We start from the raw sequence: 26,027 nt of genomic DNA, 5'->3' as shown, positions 1-26,027 counted from the left end.
GCGAGTCGGTGTGGACTTGTTGGGCCGAAGGGCCTGTTTCCACACTGTAAGTAATCTAATCTAAAAGTAATCTCATCTAAAAAAGTAATCTAATCTAATCTAAGACTATATGTTAACATCTTAAACCGAATGAAAGCTGGGATCTGTGCAATGCAAGAGACAATATTAATTCGTAACAATTGTGTATTTTTCTGGATAGGGAATGGAAATGTTTATTTGTTGTAATTTAACAGTGCCCTCTTTCATTACAGAGGGATAATCACATTGAGGAACTTAAGGATTCCATTGTTGAATATTCCTTGGTGGTAGAGGTAAGATCTTATTTCTAATAACAAAACAAAAGCGGAATCCCTCAACCCCTTGCCTAAATGCCTGCCTTGAATACCATTCTAGGCCTTGCGAACGGAGAAGACAAAATTAGAAAATCAGCTGCTAATGCAACAGGAGCTATCTTCGTGAGTAATGATCCGGAGCAACCACTTAATTACATTGAAATACCTGCAACTGGTTTATATTGCATCTCTAACTGTTTGTAGTGAGTGCATTAAGTTGACGGGAATGCCCCAAGATGGACACGACCTAGCCAAGGGACCAAGCTCCTTGCAGTCAGAGCTTTTAAACGCTCAATGTGCTCTTGAGGTAAGGTCATTGAAGAACTCCTCTAATTTTATCAATTTTTCAAGGTCTGGGCATCACTAGCAAGGCCGGCATTTGTTGCCATTCGCGTTTGCACTCGAACTGAGAAAGATACCTGGCCAGGGGTGGCACAATGGCTCAGTGGTCAGCACTGCACCCTCACAGCGCCAGGGGCCTGTTTGATTCCAGCCTCGGGCAACTGTCTACATGGAGATTGCACATCCCCTGTGTGTTTGTGTGGATTTCCTCTGGGTGCTCCAGTTTCCTCCCACAGTCCAAAGATGTGCAGGTTAGGTGGATTGACCATGCTTAATTGCCCAGAGTGTTCAGGGATGCGTAGGTTAGGAGGGTGAGCCATGGAGATTGCAGGGTTACAGAGATAAGGTGTGGTTCTGGGTGAGATGCTGTGTGGACGGTTAGCATGGACTCAATGGGCCAAATGGCTTGCTGCCTCATTGTAGCGATTCTATGATTTCAGAGGGCAGTGAAGAGTTGACCACATTGCAGTGATGCTGGAGATATATGAAGGCCAGGCCAGGGAAGGATGGCAGATTTCCTTCCTGAATGTTGTGAACCAGATGTTGATTTCCAACAATCAACATGGTTGCGATTAGATTACCTTTAATTCCAAATTCCATTTTAAATTCAAGTCAAATGTCTCAGTATGTTAGCCTGGAGTTCTGGCTTACTATCCCAGGGACTTAGTTACAATGAGTAATTAGATAAGTAATTGTTATTGTTTATCACAAGTGGATTGGAATACAAATGTAGAGAGGGTAACACTTCAGTTATTCATGATAGCCTTGTCATATATTGTCAAAAGAGCTGAATTCCAGAGATGAGGGGAGGGTGATGACCCTTTACATAAAGGCCACATTTGACAGACTGTGTTAGCAAGGAGCCCTAGCAAAACTGGAATCGATGAGAATTAGAGGGAGGACGTTCTGCTGGTTGGAGTCATACCTGCCACATAGGAAGATGGGTGTGGCTGTTGAAGGTCAGTCACCTCCGCTCCAGGGCATCTCTGCAGGAGTTCCTCCGTATATTGTCCTAGGCCCAACCATCTTCAGCTGCTTCATCAATGACCCTTTCTCCACCATAAGCTCAGAAGTGGGAATGTTCGCTGATTGTGCAATGTTCAACATCATTCGAGACTCCTCTGATACTGGAGCACTCCATGCTCAAATGCAACAAGATCTGCACAATGTCCAGATTTGGGCTGACAAGTGACAAATAACCTTCTGCCACACAAATGCCAAGCAATGGCCATCTCCAATAAGAGACAATCTGACCACCTTTGCCTTGACATTTAAGTATTGCCATCAGTGAATCTTCACTATCAACATCCTTGGGTTTACCATTGATCAAAAACAACTGGACTTGCCACATAAACAGTGTCAAGTCAGAAGATAGGAATGTTGCAGTGAGTAACTCCCCTCCTGATTCCGCAAAGCCTGTCCACCATTGACAAGGAACAAGTCAGGAGTGTGATGGAATACTCCCCACTTGCCTGGATGAGTGCAGCTCCAACAACACTGAAGAAGCTTGATACCATCCAGGACAAAGCAGCCCACTTGATTGGCACCACATCCACAAACATTCACTCCCTCCACCACTTATGCTCAGCAGCAGTGTGTACTGTCCAAAAGATGCACTGCAGAAATTCATCAAGATCATTAGATAGTACCTTCCATAACCCACCACCACATCCATCTAGGAGGACAAGGGTAGCACACCCAAGGGAATGCCACCACCTGCAAGTTCTGCTCCAAGCGTCTCACCATCCTGAGTCAGAAATAAGTTGCCGTTCCTTCAGTGTCACTCGGTGAAAATCCTGGAGCTCCCTCCCTAACAGGGTTGTAGGTCTGCCTACAGCACACTGACTGCAGCATTTCAAAGCAACAACTCTCCACCACCTTCTCGAGGACAAGGAGGAACAGGCAATAAATTCTGCGCCAGCTAGCAATGCCCACCCCCTGATTAGATTAAAGGCTTTGGTAAGGGCACATTGCGAAAACAGAGCACAATATTGTTCAACTTATTTTGGAATGACATAAGTGTTTTCACAGAACGTTTTTAAAATTTACTTGTGGATGTGGGTGTCACTGGCTGGGTCAGCATTTATTGCCTGGCCCTAGTTGACCTTGAGAAGATGGTGGTGGAGCTGTTTTCTTGAGTTGCTCTAGTCTGCCTGCTGTGGCTTGACCCACAATGCCCTTAGGGAGGGCGTTCCAGCAACAATGAAGGAATGGTGATAAACATTCAAGTCAGGATGGTGAGTGCCTTGGAGGGGAACTTGAAGGTGGTATCCTTATGCGATTCAAGCAAGGTTTGCTAGAACAGTACCTGGGATGGGGATTGTATTGAGGAAAGGTTGGTCAGGCTAGGTTTGTATTCACTGAAGTTTCAAAGAGTAGGCACTGATTTGAATGAAACATGTAAGATCCTGTAACATCATGGCAGGATAGATTTAGAGATGGTGTCTCCGTGTATAGGAGATATGGAAATGTGTGTCACTGTTTAAGATCAGCAGTCACCCATTTCAAATGGATGTGGTGAAATATTTCTGAGTGTTTAGAGTCTTTGGAATCCTCTCCCTGAGAATTCAGAGAAAGCAAAATCCTTGTACATTTTAAGGTGGAGCTAAGTAGATTCTTGTTAAGAAGGGGTGAAACTGCCTCAGGGATAGGTGGGAATGCGGATTTGAGGTTACAAGCAGGTCAGCCATTATCTTAATGAATGGCAGAGGACACTTGAGGGGCTGAATGGCCTACTTCATGCTCCTAATTCTCACGTTTGTATGTTCTTGAGATCTGCTGTGCCAATGCCGCTGCTGCCTCTAATTTTGTTTTGATTTGGAATACTGTATTGGCAACAGATTCAAATATGACTTTCTAAAGGAAATTGAGTAAATATTTGAAAAGGAATCGTTTTACAGAGCTTTGGGGCTGAGTCAGCAGGAATAGGGGCAAGCAGCTGGTCCAAGTGGCCAAACCTAATAAGCCATGGATTGTGCTAAATGTAGTTAGGGAATTCCTCCAATGGTCCTTATGACAAGAGCCAGCGGTCGTCTCCATATAGTTATGGTGCAGCAAGAAAGCTTGTTTCCTGCCTCCTACCATCTGTAAACATGGATCATTTTCTGTTGATTTTATTTTAAAATTGTATAATATGCAGACTTGCTTTAACATGTGAAGATCAGACTTTGTCAGCATGCCTATAACAGCTTTTGAGTTGGGGCGTTGCTGACTAGTTGTTTGGATGCATTGGTCTTAAACATTGTTAAAGGAGACCCAGTCATCTTGAGTCAAGCAAGCTTCAATTTTGTCTCTTTTTCACCGTTTTGGTTTCAGTACAGGAAATTAGGTCAGCATACTGATGTAAAAACTAACATTGAATTGTACCAGGAATTTCACTTACGAAATAAAAGTCTAAATATTTTCAGTGTTTTGTGCGACTTTCTTTTTTAAGGTGGACAGTTCCGAATGGTCAAGAGTTTCTGAACACCCCTTTGACGAGGCCCTGGACAAGGAGGTCGTGATGCTCATACAAAGTCTTGGGACAGAGGCAGCCGCAGTTCAATTCAAAATGATCACCACACAGATGGTAAGATTTTCCCCCATAGAGTTCCAAAGTCCTGCAGATGCTGGAAACCTGAAGTAAAGATGAAAAGTGCTCAAAACACTGAGCACGTCTGGCAGCATTTGTAGATACCCGGGCTCAGGGAGAATGGGAGTAGATGAGGGTGTGGGATACGTTGATTCCAGTAACTGGGGCCTTGGGCTCTGTGGGACCCTGTGTGCAGTTCAGGGTCCAGGGGTGGGAGCCAGGAGCAGTACCGAACCCAATGGTTCTGACTTCTTTTGGATTTAGAAATGGATTTTTTTTCCCTCAAAGTACGAGTCATGTCGAGTTCAGTGGAGTGAATCTCAGCGTGAGCTAAACACTCCATGTTAATTGGCATTTGAGTCTTCGTGATGAGAAACACGTCCAATTTCCACGTCAACTTACCACTCATGGTCTTTCTAGAGCTGCTCACTGTTTCCCTGAGATCCAGACATTGTCCCTGGCACAAGTGCGATATTTATAAAACTCCACAATTTGCAACGCTTAGAGCCTGATAAGATTCTGCCCGAGAGCTAATGTTTTAGGATAATGATACCACCCCGCCCAGAACAGTAGTTCATTGCCCTGAAATGTTAACTCAGTTCTGTTCACAGAAGCTGTCCGACCTACTGAACACTGTCAGTTTTTGCTGTTTTTATTTAATTTGAAGCTTTCCTTGTTTGGTGCAGTATAATTTGATGTTGTGAAAAAGGAAGAAAGAGGTTGTGATAGTGTCAGTGATAACATTCTTTCCTTGCAATCGGGGGATGAGGGGCTCAATGTATACTCTTAAAGACCCGAGTGCTAGTCCGCAAATTTTAATATCATCATGTGATACGATTATAAACCAAGAACATTTCTCTATTTCAGGGTATCTCGCACCCTTTAGAGCCAGCCAATCACTCATCAAAATGTTGCTTGAAAGTCAGGTTTGGTGACCAACTTACACATCCCAAAATCACGGCTAGGTCAAATACAGTCATAGAGATGTACAGCACAGAAACAGACCCTTCAGTCCAACTCAACCTCTATAAGGTCACCCCTCAGCTTCCGGCACTCCAGGGAAAACAGCCCCAGCCTGTTCAATCTCTCCCTGTAATTCAAATAACCAGGAATTCTTCTTTCTTATAGTGTCGTTTCGAGATTTAATCTATATGGGTTTCCTCCAGGTGCCCTGGCTTTCTCCCACAGTCCAAAGACGTGCAAGTTAGGTGGATTGGCCATGGGCAATGCAGAGTTACAGGGATACGGTAGGGGGTTGTAGGTCTGGGTGGAATGCTCTTCAGAGGGTCAGTGTGGACTCGATGGGCTGAACAGCAGGGATTGTATGAAAGTTACCATTGCTTTCTCCTCACATGGTTCATGTGGTAAGGGTGCTCCCACAGTAGTGACCAATCGAAAGATTTGAGATACTGGCCTGGTATCATGGTATTTATGGGAGCCAGGTTGGTGTGTAACTTTGAAGTGATACACCCCACAACACTACTATTCCCGTTCTTCTCCAAAAGACATGAGTGACAAGTCAAATGGTTCCTGGTCGGGCTGTCTGATAATGAAGACATCTTGAATTATTTTTGTTTTGAAGGCATGTGAATGAGGAATTGAAAAGTCCTATCTGTATTCCAATGCACATGTAAACAAATCTACAGCTGGCAGTCCAGAGTAAGATTTAATAATTAAGCCAATAAATTTGACAAGTTGTCAAACGCAAACCCACTTGAAATTTGAAAACAAGGTGGTCTTTCCCATTGTTTGAGTTATTCATTGCATACACCAAACACTGGAGAATCCCCCCTTCGCCCCTCCTGTCTTGAAGTAGATGACTCTATCTGGGGTATAGACACAGACTGGCTTGGCCAGACTTTACTACAACACCAAAGGCAAATACTGCAGTTGTCAAAATTGTAAACATTTTTTTTTAAATCTGGAAGTGTTCTGTAGGTCATGCAACAGTTGTGAGCAGTGAAAGTGTGCTCACATTGAATCTTTTCATCCAAATTGGAAAATATTCAGGATTTAACAATTTCCAAGCAAGTGAGGAAGCAAAATGTGCTTTAATTTCCCACCCTTTGATCTGGTGTTCCAATTTCTGTTTAACAAGTATATTGTCTTAAGTGGAAACGTTTCCACTATTGTTACAAACAGATTTGATTGGGTAGCATGAAAGACTTCACTGTGAGCTCAAGGTTGTTGTCTTTTCGTAGAAAACAAATCCCAGGCTACTATGAACATTATGTCGAGAGACTGACCAATGAGTACCAATTCTGAGCAGGAAACTGGCTTTGAATTCTCTCATTGTATGTATGTAAGTGAGACATTGACTTCAATGTGAAACAAAGAACTGCGGATGCTGGAGATCCGGAACAGAAATAGAAATTGCTGTAGTAACTCAATATTGCTGAAGATCTGACCGCATCTGTGGACAGAAAGGAGAGTTACCACTTCAGGTCTGGTGACCCTTTCTTCAGAACGGAAGGCAGCTTGGAAATGGTGGTGGTTATGCTTATGACTCAGTATAGAGTGGCGATCCAACTGCAACTTGCTTCTGCCTCCACATAGCATCTTGTGGATGTTTCACAATGCCACCTTGAAGGAGCTTTTAGACTGTCTTTGTGACCTATTTATCACAAACTGGAAAACTTCCACCCAGAGCGTTGAGAACAATTTAGAGCGATTTAATTTGAGTCCGATAATGCTGCTGTCCTATTCATATAGCACAGAACCAGACCCTTTGGTCCAACCAGTCCATACCGAACCATAATCCCAAACTAAACTAGTCCCGCCTACCCTGTCCTGGCCCGTATCCCTCCAATCTTTCCTATTTACTTAGATAAATAAACGTCTATTAAATATTGTAACTGTGCATATCCACCCCTTCCTTAGGAAATTCATTCCACACCTGAACCCTTGTGTTTTTAAAAAAAACTTTGCCCCTAATGTCTTTTTAAAAATCTCTCTCCTCTTACCTTAAAAATGTACCCCCGAGTCTTGAAACCTTCCATCTTAGGGAATGTCCTAACCTTAGTAGGACAAAGGGAGTCAACCTGTCAAGATCACTGTCCATACTCCCCTGAAATCAGGGCATTCTTCCAGGAAAGCGAAATGAGGCCTGTGTTATTGGAGAGCTGAGAGAGTTGAGCTATTTGCCCATCAGTGGGAGTCTGGTAAATTTGTGTAAGTGTACCAGCAAACAGCAAGTCTGCAGACCTGGGAAACGTTTTAATCTGGAGCAACAAGGGACCTCTTGTGTTACCAAGAGGAGGTGAAGCTGATGGTGTTTGACAGGGCTGCTATGCATTAAAGAGGAAACATTTGCACGTTTGGCTTTCTGTTTGCATTTCTGGTATTGGCTGAACACGAGAAGCAGGCTAGCACACACGGTACGCTAACTCTCTTCACCCTAATGCTAAAACCATCACATCAACCTGTTTATAAACTTACATCGTTATATTTCCTGGGGCAGTAGATGTTTGTGGTTTACATGAATGACTTAGTTGTGAATGCAGGATGGTTGAGAAGTATTTTCGCAAAAAATGATATAGCCTTGAACCAGAATAGGAATCCGATGGGCTGGTCAATAGCAAATGGAATTCAATTCAGATAAATGAGTTTATGCATGTTAGCAAAGCAAATAAGGCAAGGGAATACATGATGACTGGTAGGATCTTGAGAAGCACAGAGGATCAAAAGCACCTCAGTGTGAATGTATACAGGTCCCTGAAGCCATCAGCACAGGTGGATAAAGTAGTTAAGAAGCACTAACCTTTCTTAGAGTCGAGAGTGTGGTGCTGGAAAAGCACAGCCGGTCAGGCAGCATCCGAGGAGCAGGAGAAACGACGTTTCGGGCATGAGCCTGATGAAGGGCTTATGCCTGAAATGTCGATTCTCCTGCTCGGATGCTGCCTGACCTGCTGTGCTTTTCCAGCACCACACTCTCGACTCTGATCTGCAGTCCTCACTTTCTCCTACTTAGCTTTTTATTAGCCAGGCATAGAATTTAAGAGCAGGGAGGTTACGTTGGAAATGTACAAGATGTTGGTTAGGTGACAGCTGGAATCCATTTTATAGGAGGAGTGTGATAGGACTGGAAAGGGTGCGCAGTAGATTTACCAGGAAGAAACTTTCCTGCTTGATAGAGGGCTCAATGGCTGGGGTGGGTGGGAGCGGGGGCATAGATTTAAGGAAAGGAACAGAAGGTTTAGAGGAGTAGAGGAACACCTGTAAGGAATGCCTGTAAGACTGGTCAAGACAGAAACCCTCAATACTTTTAAGAAGTATTTAGATGGACACTTGTGATGCCAGGGCATGTGATGCTGTGGGTCAATTGCTGGAAAATGGGATGAGAATGGTGAGGGTGTTTTTGACCAGCATGGTCCAAAGGGCTATTTTTCTATGCTGTTAATTTGCTATGTTAAAGGTACGATTAACAGCAAGTTGTTGGCAAGGTAAGTTTATGGATGAACATTTTTATATACCTTCTGTTGTAAGGTGTTTGTGGGATCAACACACAAGGAGTTAAACAACTTTGTGCTGTGCTTGGAATGTAATGCATCTGTGAGTGTAAGGCAAAGATGCTGCCTTGGGTAAATGAACTGATAATGATTTCTCAAACACACACATCCACATCTTTGCTTTGTTGACACAATAGGTGTTTGTCAGATGATATCGTGAACGTAGTTGAATTACAGGAAAAGTTGAGGAGGCCAGATAACCATGGTATCTGATTGATTGATTGATTGATTGATTGGAATGATAGAGAAGAATCTAGTCTTTTTGCCTGACCCCATGTTATTCTGATATCACTTTCATATATTGTTCATGCACTATGTTTTAGTGGCTGTTTGCACGAAATGTAGGGAGTGGATAAAGAGTGGAGCTGGAAAAAGCACAGCGTAAGAAAAGGAGAGTTGACGTTTTAGGTCCGAACCTTTTCATTAAGATTGGGGGAGGGGAAGGAGGCTGAGAAATAAAGAGGAGAAAATAGTGGGGCTGGGAGAAAAGTGGCATCTGCTGCCCTTGTCTAGGGTGAGGGGTTCTGGATTTGGATGTACTATTGAGGGAGCACTTGTGAATTACTGGAGTGGTGTTGTGTAAATGGTACACGCTGTTGCTACTGTATGTCACTGGAGAGAGTGAATGTTGGAAGGTAGTGGATGGAGGGCTCCTTTGAATGGAACTGCACTCATCCGAGTACAAAGTATTCAACCAGAGGACTGTTTTGGAGTGTCAAGTGGTGAACTACTCACCATAGAATTCCCAGCCTCTGATCTGCTCTTGTAGCCAGTGTATTTATATGGCTGACCCAGTTTACTTTCTGGTTAATGGTAACTCCTCTGATGTTGATAGTGGGATAATGGAAGTCAAGATCTTTAATCAGACTAGTAATGACATAACCCCATACGTAGGGTCAGATGCATTGCACTTCTCAATTCCAGTACAACTAGAAGAAAGTGGCAATCAGAGAGCCTATGAGGAAGAACACCTCATCTTCATCCTTTTGCGTTTACAACCGTACGGCCTAAATATAGAATTCACCCGTTTTCAAATCTCCTCACCATCGCCCCCCTTCTTCCTGCCTCATCCCAGGCCCAGCCCAGCCTCTTCCCCACCCCCACTCCCACTGACCAATTACAGCCACCTCCTACCTGCATCCACATTTCACCATCACACTCGCCACTTGGCACTCCAAAGCAGTCCACTATCTACAAAGCGTAAGTCAGGAGCATGGCTGAATACTCTGTACTTGGATGAGTGCAATTCCATTCAAAGGAGCCGTCCATCCACTACCTTCCAACATTCGCTCTCTCCAGTGACATGCAGTGGCAACAGCATGTACCGTTTACAAGGTACCACTCCAGTAATTCACAAGTGCTCCCTCGACAGTACCATCCAAATCTAGAACCTCACCCTGGATAAGGGCAGCCAAGCCCCACACAGCATCCTGCCCTGAAATGACATCGTTGTCACTTCGCATTTGCTGGGCCAAATGGAACTCTTTTTCCGAGTAGCTGACTGACATCACGTGGACTGCAGCAGTTCAAGAAAACATGTCTGGGGAAATTGGGGATGGGTAATAAATGCTGGCTCAGTCGGTGACACCCACATTCCACAGTGAACACAGAAATTAATGCATGTGTCCATAATCTCATTAAATGATCAAAATAAATTGAACTTTTTTTTTGTTCTAATCATTTGTAGCTTCATGTAAATGTTCTTCTCGTAAATCATCTGCGACTAATTATTTGTGCTTTAATCAGATAAAGTAAAAGTGAACGTAATGCAAGATATATTTTTTTTTGACCACCAAAGGCAAGTGAAATCCTTCCCTTTTCATCAACTGTTTCTTTAAATATTTGAATGTCAATTACTTGCAGACAAAGGAGCTCTCTGGAGAAATTGAGATGCTGGTCACGTGGTTGAAACAAATAGGTGAACTGAAAATAAACTCTGAAGATCTGAATGAAGCTAAGCTTGAGGTAAGTCTCGCTATCTATTCAGGTCTCCTCTTGCAAATGTTTTCAGCCCTTGAAGTGGTGGGTACCGTTACGTACTTGTGGTCTGTTTATAATTTCAAAACAAATTGGGTTGAACCAACTCTGCCTCTGATCATATGGAAAATTGCTGTATTCTAATCATTGGACAGAGTCTTTTAATCAACAACCTTTTGAACTTGATTTGTGATTTGAACATTTTTTTTTCATAGCTTCACTAAAGTTTGAAAGCAGACTATTCGGTCCGTCGAGTCCACACTGACCCTCTGAAGACTATCCCATCCAGAACCAGTCCCAACCCTGCATTTCCCAAGGCCAACCCACCTAGCCTGACATCCCCAGACATTATGGGCAATTTGGCATGGCCAATCCACCTAGCCCGCACATCTTTGGATTGTGGGAGGAAACCGGAGCAGCCGGAGGAAACTCTCTCAGACTCCGGGAGAACGTGCAAAGTCCAGACAGATAGTCGCCTGAGGCTGGAATCGAACCTGGGACCCTGGTGCTGTGAGGTAGCAGTGCTAACCACTGTACCTCCACATCGTCCCAATGTTCCAATGGGGCTGACAAATCTTGATTTTTGGAGTTCTCATATGACTTTTGTAACAATCCTGGACTAAGTTAACATGAAATGTGCTCTCAATTCAGATTTGCACTGGTTAACTTATTGACACTTTGCTCAGAGATTCTGAAACACTGCAGTTCTGATTTTTTTTGTTTTGCAAGACAAATATTTGTTACCTTTGAGTGTTGGCAACAGTTGCACCAAATGACAGAAACTGAAGGCTTTTCCAATAAACATTAAAAGCTTAGCATCTTCCAAAGAATCTCACCTAAGCAGGAGGTGATGTTTGTAAGGGGATGGAGATGAGTGGCTAAAAATTTAAAAGACTTTAATAGTTAACGCAATATCATCTACACACCGGTTTGCTGTACTGCTCCTCAATATTACCATCATCATAGAGTTATACAGCACGGAAACAGACCCTTTGGTCCAACTAATCCATGCCGGTCAGATATCCTAAATTAATCCAGTCTTATTCACCAGTATTTGGCCCATATCCCTCCAAGACCTTCCTATTCATCTAAGTATCCAAATGCCTTTTAAATGTTGGAATTGTACCAGCCTCCACCTCTTCCCCTAGCAGCTCATTCCATATATGCACCACTCTCTGTGTGAAAACATTGCCCCTTCCATCCCTTGTATATCTTTCCCCTCTCACCCTAAACCTATGCCCTCTAGTTTGGGCTCCCTCACTCTAGGGAAAAGACCTTAGCTGTTCACCAACAGTAGTAGTTTGGAGTATGATAAGTTATGTTGAATGAAGGATCCGCAGTCACTTCAGATCATATTTGACTGTCTCCACACTGTGGGGCAAAAATCTTTCTAGGAAGATCATCCCATATGTGTAAGCAGACTTCCTGATCCAACTTATTACCCTACACATGCACACACAGGGCGTTCTCTGCTAGTGTCTTTGCCCGGCTGAAATCTGTTGCCTCTTGTCCTCCATGGTTGTCCGTGAGACAGTGTCAACGCAGGTGTCTCATTTACAAGTACATTTGGGTAAGTTTTACATTGTCAAATGTCCATCATTTGCAGCCTGTGGTTAGCCGATGTTTTGAAGTAACTATAAATATAACCTGATTGCAGAAGTGTTCCTCCCACTCGCACATTGCGTTTGAAGTTGGATTGTAATTGAGTGTATGGTATAGGCAGGCGGAGGTGGGTTTGGAATCTCCCCTCCCCCTCAAGTATGCCTTTGATTCTCTTGCCATTAGAAACTTGTGGGCAGGTTCGATGAACGAATGGGGTCTTTAAACTGATAAAAGATGAGAAGTAGATGCAGCAAAGTTACTTCCTCTTGAACCAGCACAACAGGGCAGAACTGTAAAATTAGAGCAAGATCATTCAAGAGTGAATTTAGGAAGTGTGGTTTCATTTATGAGGGTATAGCAATTCTCTCCCAAAAAGGTAATACATGCTGAGGCCAAATTAAATTTTCAAAATAGGTTTTTGTTCAGTAATGATGCCAAGTGATATGGATCAAAGACCAGGAAACATAGTTGAAATACAAATATGGCATGATCTGTGCGAATGTATATTGCAATAAGCTTCAGGGAGGAGAGGACTAAATGGCCTATTCCTGCTTCTGTAATGTATTATAAATAGAATGTATGTTTCCTGCCTATTATCAGTATGTTCTGTTGTGGAAGCAGTTATGTTTCGTAAAGAAGAGAGATTGGACAGACTGGGTTTGTTTTTCCTTGGAGCAGTGGAGTCTGAGAGGAGACATGATTGAGATAGATAAAATTCTGACAGGCTCGGAGAGGAAAGGACTTTTCCCGTTAATGGAGGGAGCGATGACCAAAGGCATAGATTGAAGGTAAGGGCCAGGAGGTTTAGAAGGGACATTAAAAAATTCTTCTGCGCTGAGAAAGTGGTGGGTAACTAGAACTCACTCACTGTAAGGATGGTAGCGACAGAAACCCTTGTCACATTTAACATAGAATACAGAACATTACAGCGCAATGCAGGCCCTTCGGCCCTCGATGGTTTCACAGATCAGTGCAACAATCTGAAGCCCATCTAACCTACTCTATTCCATTATCATCCATATGTTTATACAATGACCATTTAAATGTCCTTACTTTACTGAGTAAAGAACCTACTTTTGACATCTGTCCTATATCTATCACCCCTCAATTTAAACCTATGTCCTCTCATGCTAGCCATCACCATCTGAGGAAAAAGGCTCTCATTGTCCACCCTAGCTAATCCTCATCATCTCGTATGTCTCTATTCAGAACCTTCTTCTTCTCTCTAACGAAAACAGTCTCAAGTCCGTCAGCCTTTCCTCAAAACACCATCGCTCCATACCAGGCAACATCCTGGTAAATCTCCTCTGCACTTTTTCCAAAGCTTCCGCATCCTTCCAATAATGTGGCAACCAGAATTGTACACAATACTCCAAGTGCAGCCACACCAGAGTTTTGTACAGCTGCAAAATGACCTCATGGCTCTGAAACTCAATCCCTCTACCAATAAAAGCTAACACACCATACACCACCTTAACAACACTATCAAACTAGGTGGCAACTTTCAGGGATCTATGGACAGGGACACAGATCTCTCTCTTCTCATCCACACTACCAAGAATCTTACCATTAGCACACTACTCTGTATTCCTGTTACTCCTTACAACATGAAATACTTCACACTTTTCCGCATTAAACTCCATTTACCACCTCTCAGCCCAGTTCTGCAGCTTATCTATGTTCTTCTGTAACCTGCAACATCCTTCTGCACCATCCATAACTCCACCGACCTTCGTGAGATCCACAAATATACTAACCCATCCTTTGACACCCTCATCCCGGTCATTTATAAAATAGACAGACAGCAGTGAGCTTAAAACAGGTCCTTGCGGTACACCACCAGTAACTGAACTCCAGGTTGAACATTTCCCAACAACCAGCACTCTGTCTTCTGTCATCTCGCCAATTTCTGATCCAAACCACTAACTCCCCCTCAATCCCATGATATTTTCTGCAATAGCCTACCATGGGGAACCTTATCAAACGCTGTGCTGAAATCCATATACATCACATCAACCGCTTTACCCTTATCCACCTATTTGGTCACCTTCTCAAAGAACTCAATAAGTTGTGAGAGGCACGACCTACCCTTCACAAAACCGTGTTGACTGTCCCTACTCAACTTATTCCTTTCTAGATGATTATAAATCCTATCTCTTATAATCCTTTCCAACACTCTACGCACAACAGAAGTAAGGCTCACTGGTCTATAATTATGACGATTGTCTCTACTTACCTTGACCAAGGAGACAACATTTGCTATCTTCCAGTGTTCTGGCACTATTCCTGTAGACAATGACGACCTAAAGATCAATCTCCTCCCTGGCTTCCCAGAGAATCCTAGGATAAATCCCATCAGGCCCAGGGGACTCCACACAGACAGTTGCCTGAGGCGGGAATTGAACCCGGGTATCTGGCGCTGTGACGCAGCAGTGCTAACCACTATGCTGCCCATAGGGCTTTCCTTGATACTACCCGCCAAAGACTTCTCATGTATGTTTAGGCAAGGTAGGGCATTCAATGCCCTTAATATTTGGATGTGCACTTGTGATGCCATGGCTTACGGGGCTAAGGGCACATTATCTGGGCTGACACCAATTGTTAACGTTAACCTGAGAATGTAACTTTTTTTTAAAAATGTTTTGTGAGTTTCACTTCTTTCATATGTAAATATCACGGTCATTCTAACAGATGAGAGACTTAACAAACAATCCAGGTATTTTTCAATGTATATCACACTGTAAACGTTTGCTATAAATTCTCTTACAATTGTGTCCTCCACAACCACCTGATGAAGGAGTGGCGCTCCGAAAGCTAGTGCTTCCAATTAAACCTATTGGACTATAACCTGGTGTTGTGTGATTTTTAACTTTGAGGCTAAGGGCCAAGTGCTGGAAAATAGGATTAGAATAGTGGGAAGTGTTTTTTTTGGCATAGACTCAATAGGCAGAATGTCCTTTTTTTTGATGCTGTATACCTACATTTCTATGACTCTGTTTTCTTGTCCTCTACCACAATTAAATGTTTCCAGCAGAAAGCTTTTTAGATTTGAAATAGTTATTTATTCTCACACCCTTACCAGAATTAAATGTGACTTCTCTCGCTCATTCTCGCATGTCCACACACTTTGATCTGTTGCAGGTAAAGATTATAAATTATCAGCAGTCTTCGGTTTATGATCTCTCGTGTCCTGCAAGCCAGGTCTGATTTGTTGATTGAAGATGCCATCTTAAAGTTTAGTGAAGGCTCTTGTAAGTTGGTAGGTTGTCATTGGACTGTGATGTACCTTGTAATTTGAAGGGGGTTGGTTTTCAGATAAGATTTTAAATGGAGTTGGTTATTGTTCTGGCTACCTGATATAATGTAGCTCGTTTCCAAATTGGATTCAGACTGAGCTGTTACATTTGTGCCTTTTGGTGGAGCTGCCTGCAACATGTTTAGCACTTTTTTTTCCTGATGGTGTGTATGTCAATTCCAGTTAGCTCAGTTCTTGTTGAACGTGTTCTCCTAGTTTGGAGTGGAGAAACCATTCGCAATACAGTAGAAAGTTGATGGAGTCCATTCACTTCCCTTCTGCGGTAAATTAGTTTGCACGGTTTCCAAGTGTCCAAAATTAAACCGGCTGCAAGTTCTTCAATCGTTTTATGTTGGTCCATCATTTTAAGGAACATGGGAGCAGCTCATTCAGTTTATTGAGCCCGTCTTACCATGATCGGATCGACAACAATCTCCTTGAATGGCAGAACAGATCCAATGAGCTGAATGGCCTACAACGCCCATGACTTACGGTCTTGGACTGCACCTCCTCAACAAAGCCATGGGGTATGATTTCCCCGCATCAACCCAATTGATTCCTGGTAAGAAACTTGTAAGTTTCAACATCTCCTGGTTTTTCTAGCTTTAGAGGATATAGATCCATGCAGCTTCCTCAATCTTTCCCCAAAGATTAGCCCATCATTCCAAGAATCAGTCTGGACATCTACAGTGCTCCAGATGTGCGCACACCAATGCTTGGTATAATTACAGAAAGATGACTTAACTCGTGCACTAAATCATAAATCATGATAAAAGCTGACATACCATCTGCCTCCCTAATTGCTCAACACAGTCCGACATTAACAAGAATACCTTGGGTCCTTTTGGACACGAACAATTCCTAACCTCTCGTTAAGTTTCTGTTACTGACCAATTTGATATTTTATTTGGCTTTTGTATTCAAATCATTAAGACTGTGAATAGCTGGGCCTAACCAGTAATCCTTGTACTACCCCTCCAGTCACATCCTGTCATCTAAAGAATTTATTTTGTACTGTTATTTGCCTGTTAAACAATTGTTGTCACTACATTGCCCCCTATCCCATGAATGCAAATTTGGCTTACTAACCTGTGCAGGACCTTTTTTATTAAAAACTTTCCGAAAATCAAAATACATCACATCCTCCGGTTCCTCCTTATCAAATCCACATTGACCCTGCCTGACTTTACCTATATTTTTGAATTGTCCAGTTACATGAACAAATGGGCTTCCAAATCCCAACTGAGTTTGGAAGGCACTTATCATCTGAAAGAGAGCCCCTGCTGATCCATTCTGCTATATTCTACTTTTGGTTTTAAGATTTTGTAGAGAAAGCATTTTGAAAATATTTTCTGTTCCTTTTCTGAGCTTTCCAACAGACGTGAATTTGAAGTCGTCTTCCTCTGATTGTTCAGTTAATAGAATAATCAAACAATACACTGCACAAACTCTCTTTGTCCTTGTTAATCCCGAGGTGATCTGTTATTCTATTGCTGTGTTTCTACTTTCAGTTAAATATTCACTTTTCAGATTTTTTTTCTGACTGGAATATAACTTGTGCTGTCATAGTTTCTGTTTTAGTAAAGGTGCAGGCACACTATGGGGTAAAGCTTAATCTCTGAGAAACGGTTCTGTTAAATTGCAACCCCTCCACCCCTAGTTAGCAGTACAAATGTCTTTCTGCAGAGCGTTGGTATGAAGTCTGTTCTATTGGATCTGGATCCAGTGAAGCCAGAGGGAAGAACAGCACAGTTGGGTGCTCTGCTTCAGGCTTCATTCACCTGAGTCTCATGTTTCCCACCCCCCCAGCTTTGGATGGGGTGCCAAACTGCCTCATGCAGTTGCTAACCTTTACAGTATAGGTGAACTGGGAACAGGCAGTAAAAAAGCTCGCATTTATATAGCAGCTTTCACATCCTCTGGCTGTAAAGCACATCTATGGTAGTACCTTTTGAATTGTAGCCACTGTTCAGTCATGTTTCCCTACATTACTGTTGACATGTGCCACGATTCCACTATCCATGTTGATGTCGTAGCTGTGCAGTACAGAAGAGGCCCTTCAGCCCATCAAGTATGTGCCAACCTATCTGCATTATTCCCACTGTCTAGCACTTAGGCTTGAACGTTATGACATTCCGACCAGATTCCGACCACTACCTGCCTCATTATTGAGCCATTGAATAAGAGGAACAGCTGCTTCCTGTCCACTTGGTTCATGCCCCTTGTTAAAAGATTATGAGCAGATCATTGATTTTGGGTTTTTATTTTGAAATGATATCGACAGCAAGGTAAATGTCAGCCCAGGATAAGGAGCTGGAACACCCCTGCCCTTCCAACGGGAATGGGCTAACTCAGTAGTGCCCATGAGTTAGAATGCCACCTAAAATGGCAACTTTGTTGTACTCATGGCCTGATAATTGGTCTCGAACCATGACTCTGGGGCCTGAGCGTTGTCAACATGCTGCTGTGTAGTGTGTGTGTGTGTGTGACCATTGTTCACATGACAAACGCTTTGTCCCCTGTCAATTTTGGGCTGAATTCATTCCTAACTGCGAGGGTGCGCATGGATTCTTCCAGTGTCAGTCTTGCCTTTTACTGTTGAGAGCTCTGGTTTGAGCAGAAATCGCTCAACCTTCCAGCAGGATTGGGAATTGGGGGACTGGGGGTGGGTGTAGGGTTTGTGCATAAGGAGCAACTATGAGGTGAGGGGGAAAAAAAAGATGATTTTCCCACCCAGTGAATAGTCAAGGTCTGGAGTGCACTGCCTAGAAATGTGCTGGAGAAAGTGAGGACTGGAGATCTGAGCTGAAAAATGTGTTGCTGGAAAAGCGCAGCAGGTCAGGCAGCATCAAAGGTGCAGGAGAATCAACGTTTCGGGCATAAGCCCTTCTTCAGAAGGACTTATGCCCGAAATGTCGATTCCTTGCTCCTTTGCTGCTAGAAATGTGGTGAAGTCAGGTTCAACTGAGACATTCAAGAGAACAATGGGTAATTATTTAAATAGGAATGTTTAGCAAGGGGGGAGGGGGTGGGGTGGGCGGAAGGACATGAGAATGGCACCAAGTCAAAATACTCCAAGCTTGTGCACTCAATGGGCTGAATAGACTTCTGAACCATAACAATTCTGCAACCTTAGGCCTCCTTTTTGGTCTTGTTGACATTGATCCTTTTCCTGACCCCTACCACTTAAATTCTTCCTGCCAGCTGTAGCCATCCCCGATAACCTATACTTTTCCTTTTAGTTACTGGCCAATCCTTTTCACTGGCGAGAAAAGTCTGCCCCACGTTCTTAACATGAGACTTGGCCTAAAATGATTCCATCGAAAACTTTAGTCACCTTTCCACAGAAGGACATCCCAGATGCTGAGCAGAGGAGTCGGCCAAAGCTACAGGAGGAGACAGTGGTTAAGTGGCAATGTCAATGAGCTGTTAATCCAGAACCCCAGATTCATGTTGTCGGGCTCACTGGTTCGAATCTCAGCACGGCAGGTGGTGATAAAGTTTGAAACAATGAAAAGCTGGCCTAATGGGAACTGTCAATTGTTGTAAGAAAAAATCAATCCTTCTAAGGAAGGAAATCTGCCATCCTTGTGGTCTAGCCTACATGTAACTCCAGATGTACCCAAATAGTTGACTCGTAACTTGCCTCTGGGTAAAATTAGGGGTAGGCAATAAATGTTGGCCTAGTCAGTAAAGCCCACATCCCATGAACCAATTTAAAAAGTCTGAGTAGTATTAAGAACATTACACTGTCATTTTTTGTCACAGCAAATGGGGAAAGATCAGGGAGTATGAGGTAATTGGTTATCTTGAGGAATGCGCACACTCAAGGGATTGAAATTCTCTATTATTCTCTGAAAAGGAAGGGGCTGGGAAATCTGAACACAATTTAATCGTTTGACTTCTTGCCAATGCCTCACTCAGCGAAGAATAAAAGATATGACAGTTTGGTGCCAGGTTCCAAGCAAGGAGCTGTGCTTCTCTTTACTTTAACTGTTTCATTTTGTTTTTGTGTGAACCGAGTTCTCTTCACCCAAGCAATTTTTCTGCAAATCTACAAACTGAAGAAATAATATGTCCTGCTTGACGATCAGTAATAGAGTTGGACTGTGCTCTAACCATGGGTGGTGAGAAGAATGGGGAATGTTTATCTAACTTTTCCCATAGTTGCAGACACTAAATGATGTCTACTTTTTCTTACTGGTCAATCCTGATCACCTGATGAGAAAGTGATGACAACCATCTGATGAAGGAGCAGCGCTCAGAAAGCTAGTGCCTCCACATAACCCTGTTGGACTATAACCTGGTTTTGAGAGATTTTTAATTTTGTCCACCCCAGTCCAACATCGGCTCCTCCAAGTCAATTCTAGCAGTCAACTGCCAAAACTTGAAGCATCATGTCAGACTCAAAATGTTAACTGTTTCTCTCTCTCTCTGCATATGTGACCAGACCTACTGAGTTTCTCCAGTGCTTTAAAACATAGAACATAGAAGAATACAGTGCAGTACAGGCCCTTCGGCCCTCGATGTTGCGCCGATCCAAGCCCACCTAACCTACACTAGCCCACTATCCTCCATATGCCTATCCAATGCCCGCTTAAATGCCCATAATGAGGGAGAGTCCACCACTGCTACTGGCAGGGCATTCCATGAACTCACGACTCGCTGAGTAAAGAACCTACCCCTAACATCTGTCCTATACCTACCACCCCTTAATTTAAAGCTATGCCCCCTCGTAATAGCTGACTCCATACGTGGAAAAACGGTCAACCCTATCTAAACCCCTAATCATCTTGTAATCATCTTTCTGCTTTTATTTCGGATTTCCAGCAACCACAGTATTTTATTTTAGCTATCAGAGCTTCCTTCGTGTGAAGCCATTTTTAATTATTGCTTTTTGCTACAATGACCGTTGTGCTGCTTTCATTAACAGTCTAATAAGGAAGTTAATGTTTGTTTTAGGGGAAGTAACCAGCGTGGATTCTTATTATCAGCATCTGACAGAAATGAAATGCATTTCTTAACACATTTTAGTTGCCCTATTTAATGCATCACTTTTTATTCCTAATAAGTATGTCAAGCGCATGTAGTTTTGCAGTAGCTACAGTTTCTCTCGCTTTCCTGCTTAATCCCCTTTTATTAGTCAGCAGTTAGAAACCCTGAGTAAAAGTGAAACTAATTATTTATCATTAACTTTTTCAGACCTCCGTTTCTCAATCTCCTTTTTTTTGGGTGTTTTCCTTTGTGGCCGTGGAATTCTGTGCCAAAGAAAGCAGTTGATGCCATTAAGGGGCTGGGAAATCAGCATTCAACTCAAGGCTTTAAGGAGTTAGATACGGTCATTTAATGCTAAAGGGATCAAAGGGTATGGGGAGAAATTGGGAACGGGGGCTGAGTTAGATGATCAGCCATGATCATATTGAATGATTTGAGCAGGTTTGAAAGACTGAATGGCCCACTCTTCCTATTTTCTATGTTTTGTGGCCTTGGGCTAAATAGCAGAGCGAGTATCTTTAGGCCTATGCTTGAGGCTGTATGTAAAACTCACCAAAGATTCGTGCAATGATTGCATGAGTTTTGTACTTCTGGTTTGATTGCGGAATGTGTGGCACTGGAAAAGCACAGCCGGTCAGGCAGCATCCAAGGAGCAGGAGAGTCGATGTTTCTGCATGAGCTCTTCATTAGGAATGTGTCTGCAGTCCTCACTTTTTCTCCCTGATGAATGTAACTATCAAACTGGCTTACTCATGCTTTTTGCTTGATGTTTGTGTTTTCAAGATGAGCTGAGCTGGGCTGGGTTGGGTTGTGGCGTGAGGATGTGTTTGGAGCCCAGTCTGTCAGGAATTCTTTACCTAGTCCTATTGGAGGTACAGGCTGACCAGCACCCACCTGGCAATTGAATCTACAAGGGTGTAGCTAGATGTCCCTCCTGTGTAAATTAGCAACTAAAAGATCATAACAATTGCTCTCCCCTGCAGGGGGAGGCAGGTCAGATTCAATCCAGCCATTTTATAACCTCATCCACTTCCTGTTCTCACCAACCTCTGATTAAAAACAGTGCTGGAGAAACTCAGGCAGATTTGTGGCAGGAGGAACAGCGTTAATGTTTCGAGACCAATGAACTGCTGTTCTGAATTCTGTCTCTCTCTCTCGCCACAGATGCTGAGTTTCTCCAGTCCTTGTTAATTTTATCTTTGATCACCAACATCTGAAGTCTTTGTCTTTCATCTTAATTATTTGTTTGGATTTCCTGGTTTTTAACTTGGAACTCAAAGATTAAGTCCAGCAAGAGATAAAAGATGAACAAAAAGGTGCTGTTATCTGGAATATTTTTCTGCGTCTTTTAGTTATTTACACGTTTCTTTTCAAACCTTTCTCCTGGCTTGTTTCAATTGCTTCAGGTGATGTGGATAGAAGAGAGCAATTAGAGAAGGGAAAATGGAGCCATTTTTTAAAAATCTAGAGATCAATTTTGGCTTTGCACTGGATTCAAAAATACGACATATGATTTATTAATATCTTTCTGACCTAAGGGAGATGGTGGGTATCCGCAAGAGATTCACCACATGTTTATTGTCATTGCTATTAGGCAGGAACTCTGGAGCATAAATTGGGAAAAGATATTCTCAAGGAAATGCACAATAAAAATGTGGAGGTTGTTTAGGGAGCACTTGCTACAAGTGCTGAATATGTTTCTCACTGAAGCAAGGAAGGGATGGTAGGGTGAAGAAAAACTTACTTAATGTTGAGGAAGTAAGGATTAGACAGGGCTCTAGAAGATTACAAGGCAGCCAGGGAGGAACTGAAGAATGGACTTAGGAGAGCTGGAAGGAGGCATGAAAAATCTTTAGCGAGCAGAATTAAGGAAAACCCCAAGGAGTTCCTCACTTCTGAGAGGAACAAGAGGATGGCCAGAGTGAGGGTAGGGCCGATCAGGGATAGTGCAGGGAACTTGTGTCTGGAGTCGGAGTATCCATAATGAATACTTTGTTTCAGTATTCACTATTGAAGGGGACCTTGTCATTTGTGAGGACAGCGTGAAATGGGCTGATATGCTCAAACAGGTTGATGTTAAGAAGGAGAACGTGCTGAAAATCTTGAAAAGCAGAAGTCCCTGGGCCAGATGGGATGTACCCGAGGTTACTAGGGGAAGCGAGGGAAGAGATTGCTGCACCTTTGATGATAATTATTGGACAAGATTCTGAGAGACCGGATTTATGATTTATTTGGAAAAGCATGGCTTGATTAGAGATTGTCAGTATGGCTTTGTGAGGGACAGCTCATGTCTCACAAACCTTACTGAATTCTTTGAGGATGTGACAAAACCTATTGATGAAGGTAGAGTGGTGGATGTGGTGTACATGGATTTTAGCAAGGCATTTGATAAGGTTCCCCATAGTAGGCTCATTAGACAGGGCTCTAGAAGATTACAAGGCAGCCAGGGAGGAACTGAAGAATGGACTTAGGAGAGCTGGAAGGAGGCATGAAAAATCTTTAGCGAGCAGAATTAAGGAAAACCCCAAGGAGTTCCTCACTTCTGAGAGGAACAAGAGGATGGCCAGAGTGAGGGTAGGGCCGATCAGGGATAGTGCAGGGAACTTGTGTCTGGAGTCGGAGTATCCATAATGAATACTTTGTTTCAGTATTCACTATTGAAGGGGACCTTGTCATTTGTGAGGACAGCGTGAAATGGGCTGATATGCTCAAACAGGTTGATGTTAAGAACGAAAACGTGCTGAAAATCTTGAAAAGCAGAAGTCCCTGGGCCAGATGGGATGTACCCAAGGTTACTAGGGGAAGCGAGGGAAGAGATTGCTGCACCTTTGATGATAATTATTGGACAAGATTCTGAGAGACAGGATTTATGATTTATTTGGAAAAGCATAGCTTGATTAGAGATTGTCAGTATGGCTTTGTGAGGGACAGCTCATGTCTCACAAACCTTACTGAATTCTTTGAGGATGTGACCAAACCTATTGATGAAGGTAGAGCGGTGGATGTTGTGTACATGGATTTTAGCAAGGCATTTGATAAGGTTCCCCATAATAGGCTCATTCAGAAAGTAAGGAGGCATGGGATACTAGAAAATTTGGCTGTCTGGATATAGAATTGGCTGTCCCATAGATGACAGAGGATGTTAACTGATGGAAAGTATTCAGCTTGGAGCTCAGTGACCAGTGGTGTTTCACAGGGATCTGTCATGGGATGTCAGCTATTTGATTTTTATCAATGGCTTGGATGAGGAAGTGGAAGGGTGAGTTAGTAAGTTTGTCGATGACGTGAAGGTTGGTGGAGTTGTGGATAGTGTGGAGGGCTGTTATATGTTGCAACGGGACATTGACAGGATGCAGAGCTGGACTGAGTAGTAGATGGAGTTCAACCTGGAAAAATGTGAAGTAATTCATTTTGGAAGGCCGATTTTGGGGTTAAAGACCGGATTCTTGGCAGTGTGGAGGAATGGAAGGTTCTTTGGGTCCCCATCCATAGATCCCTCAAAGTTGCCACTCAAGTTCACAGCATTGTTAAGAAGGCATATGGTGTACTGGCTTTTATTAGCCGGGGGATTGAGTTTAAGAGCCACAAGGTTTTGCTGCAGCTCTACGAAACCCTGGTTAGACCACACTTGGCATATGGTGTTCAGTTCTGGTCACCTCAATATAGGAAGGATGTGGAAGCTTTAGAGAGGGTGCAGAGGAGATTTACCAGGATGTTGCCTGGACTGGAGGGCATGTCTAATGAAGAAAGTTTGAAGGAGCTTGGGCTTTTCTCATTGAAGTGAAGAAGGATGAGAGCTGACTTGATAGAGGTCTACAAGATGATGAGAGACCTAGATAGAGTGGATCGCCAGAGACTTCTTCCTATGGTGGAAATGTGCCTCGCAAAGGGGCATAATTTTAAGGTGATTGGAAGAATGTTTCGGGGAGATGAGAGAGGTAGGTTCTTTACATAGAGTGGTAGGTGTGTGGAATGCACTGCCAGAGGTGGTGGTAGAGTCAGAGACATTAGGGACATTGAAGCGATTCTTGGATAGGCACATAGATGATAGTAAGTGGAGGGGGTGTAGGTCAGTTTGATCTTTGAGTAGGATAAAAGGTCAGCACAACATTGAGGGCCAAAGGGCCTTTATTGAGGTGTTCTGTTCCATGTCGGTTTTCTCCCCAGTGGAGATCAAAGTTGACCTCTGCTAAGTTTATTCCTGTTGCCTGCCAATAATTTTAAAGCAATTGGTTGACTGTAGTTGAGATGACTCAAATATCCTTCCAGGTACCTGCTCTGCTCCAACTCTGGCCTTTTGAGCATCGCCAGTTTCCATGCATTTGACGTTTTTGATGGCTGTACATCAACTGTTTTGTCCAGAAGCTCTGGGATTTATTCTCCAGATCCCTCTAGTTCTGTCTTCCTTTTTTGTCACTCATCCGGCCAGCATTTTGGTCATCTGCCCTGTCTCCTTTTGTGTTTCAACACCAGATTTAATTTTGGGGCATTTTTCTACATGGTTTAGGTACTGGACAGATGGGAATTGTTGCCATCTCTTCCCGAGGATGAATTGGACGGGGTTGGAGGTTGCATATAGTTGAACGGAAATTTTATTTTGCACTGTTGTGGCCTGGGACGGATTGGAGCCCAGAGATGTCTGCACGGGTTAAGTGCAGTTCTCAACCTAGACTTCCTAATTCTGCTTTTAATTTCGCTTTCCTCTCGCCCTGTTTCAGCACCTGAGAAATAATCTGCAGGAGAGAAGGCGTCTGTGGCTGCGGAACATCTGTGACTTGGAGGAGCAGAAGCTGGCTGTGGATCGGGAGTATGTCAGGCTGGCGAGCAACTTTCGAAGGAGCAGAACAGAGCAACTGCACCTGAGGAAGAGAGACGCCGCTAGGTGCGAAGAGTGAAGTAGGAACAATCCGCTGGTTTCTGGGCGAGTGGCAATTACTGATAATAAAGGGTCAGGCACTTGGGTGTTCCAATTTCACGGACACACACACACCTCATAGTGAGAAATGAGATAATTGATTATTCCTCTCCATCAAGAGATTTCTGCTAGCGAGGATGTTCAGAGAAGGGACACAACTTTGAACAACCCAGTTCTAATGTGAATGTGCTCCTTAATCTCAAGGGTCAAATTTGGCTGGTCAGCCTAGGCTGAGCTTGCATGGATACTCTTCAACACTTGTTTCCATAGAGATAATGACGCTATTTCCTTCCTACACGTTCTCACCTTAGGTTGCTGCTTCATATCTGGTGCCCTGTAGACTCACTCTAGCAATCAGTGCGACCCTGATTTCAAGCCATCCTTTCACCACCACTTCCTCCAATATTTAGAGAGTTGTGTTGTTGCTTGATTTGACTAGGTCCTTGTCTTTCAAATTGTGTTTTTGCTGGGATGATTTCCAGCGCATGTA

The 26,027-nt window shown here is 43.2% G+C and overlaps 1 protein-coding gene across 6 annotated transcripts in view; it reads left to right on the top strand.

Annotated features, from left to right (window-relative positions):
* LOC122561569 (lymphoid-restricted membrane protein) overlaps window positions 1–26,027 on the top strand; it is a 165,967-nt gene that overhangs the window by 60,286 nt on the left and 79,654 nt on the right. For all 6 annotated transcript variants that reach the window (XM_043713369.1, XM_043713370.1, XM_043713372.1 and 3 more), the window contains exons 12-17: window positions 252–311; window positions 394–455; window positions 537–639; window positions 4,108–4,242; window positions 10,617–10,718; window positions 25,341–25,504. In XM_043713369.1, the coding sequence (XP_043569304.1) occupies window positions 252–311; window positions 394–455; window positions 537–639; window positions 4,108–4,242; window positions 10,617–10,718; window positions 25,341–25,504 (626 nt within the window). The remainder of the gene's footprint in view (window positions 1–251; window positions 312–393; window positions 456–536; window positions 640–4,107; window positions 4,243–10,616; window positions 10,719–25,340; window positions 25,505–26,027) is intronic.

The sequence above is a fragment of the Chiloscyllium plagiosum genome, chromosome 23, assembly GCF_004010195.1.
Source record: "Chiloscyllium plagiosum isolate BGI_BamShark_2017 chromosome 23, ASM401019v2, whole genome shotgun sequence".
Taxonomy (NCBI): Eukaryota; Metazoa; Chordata; class Chondrichthyes; order Orectolobiformes; family Hemiscylliidae; genus Chiloscyllium; species Chiloscyllium plagiosum.
This window is presented reverse-complemented; position numbering and strand designations above follow the sequence as displayed.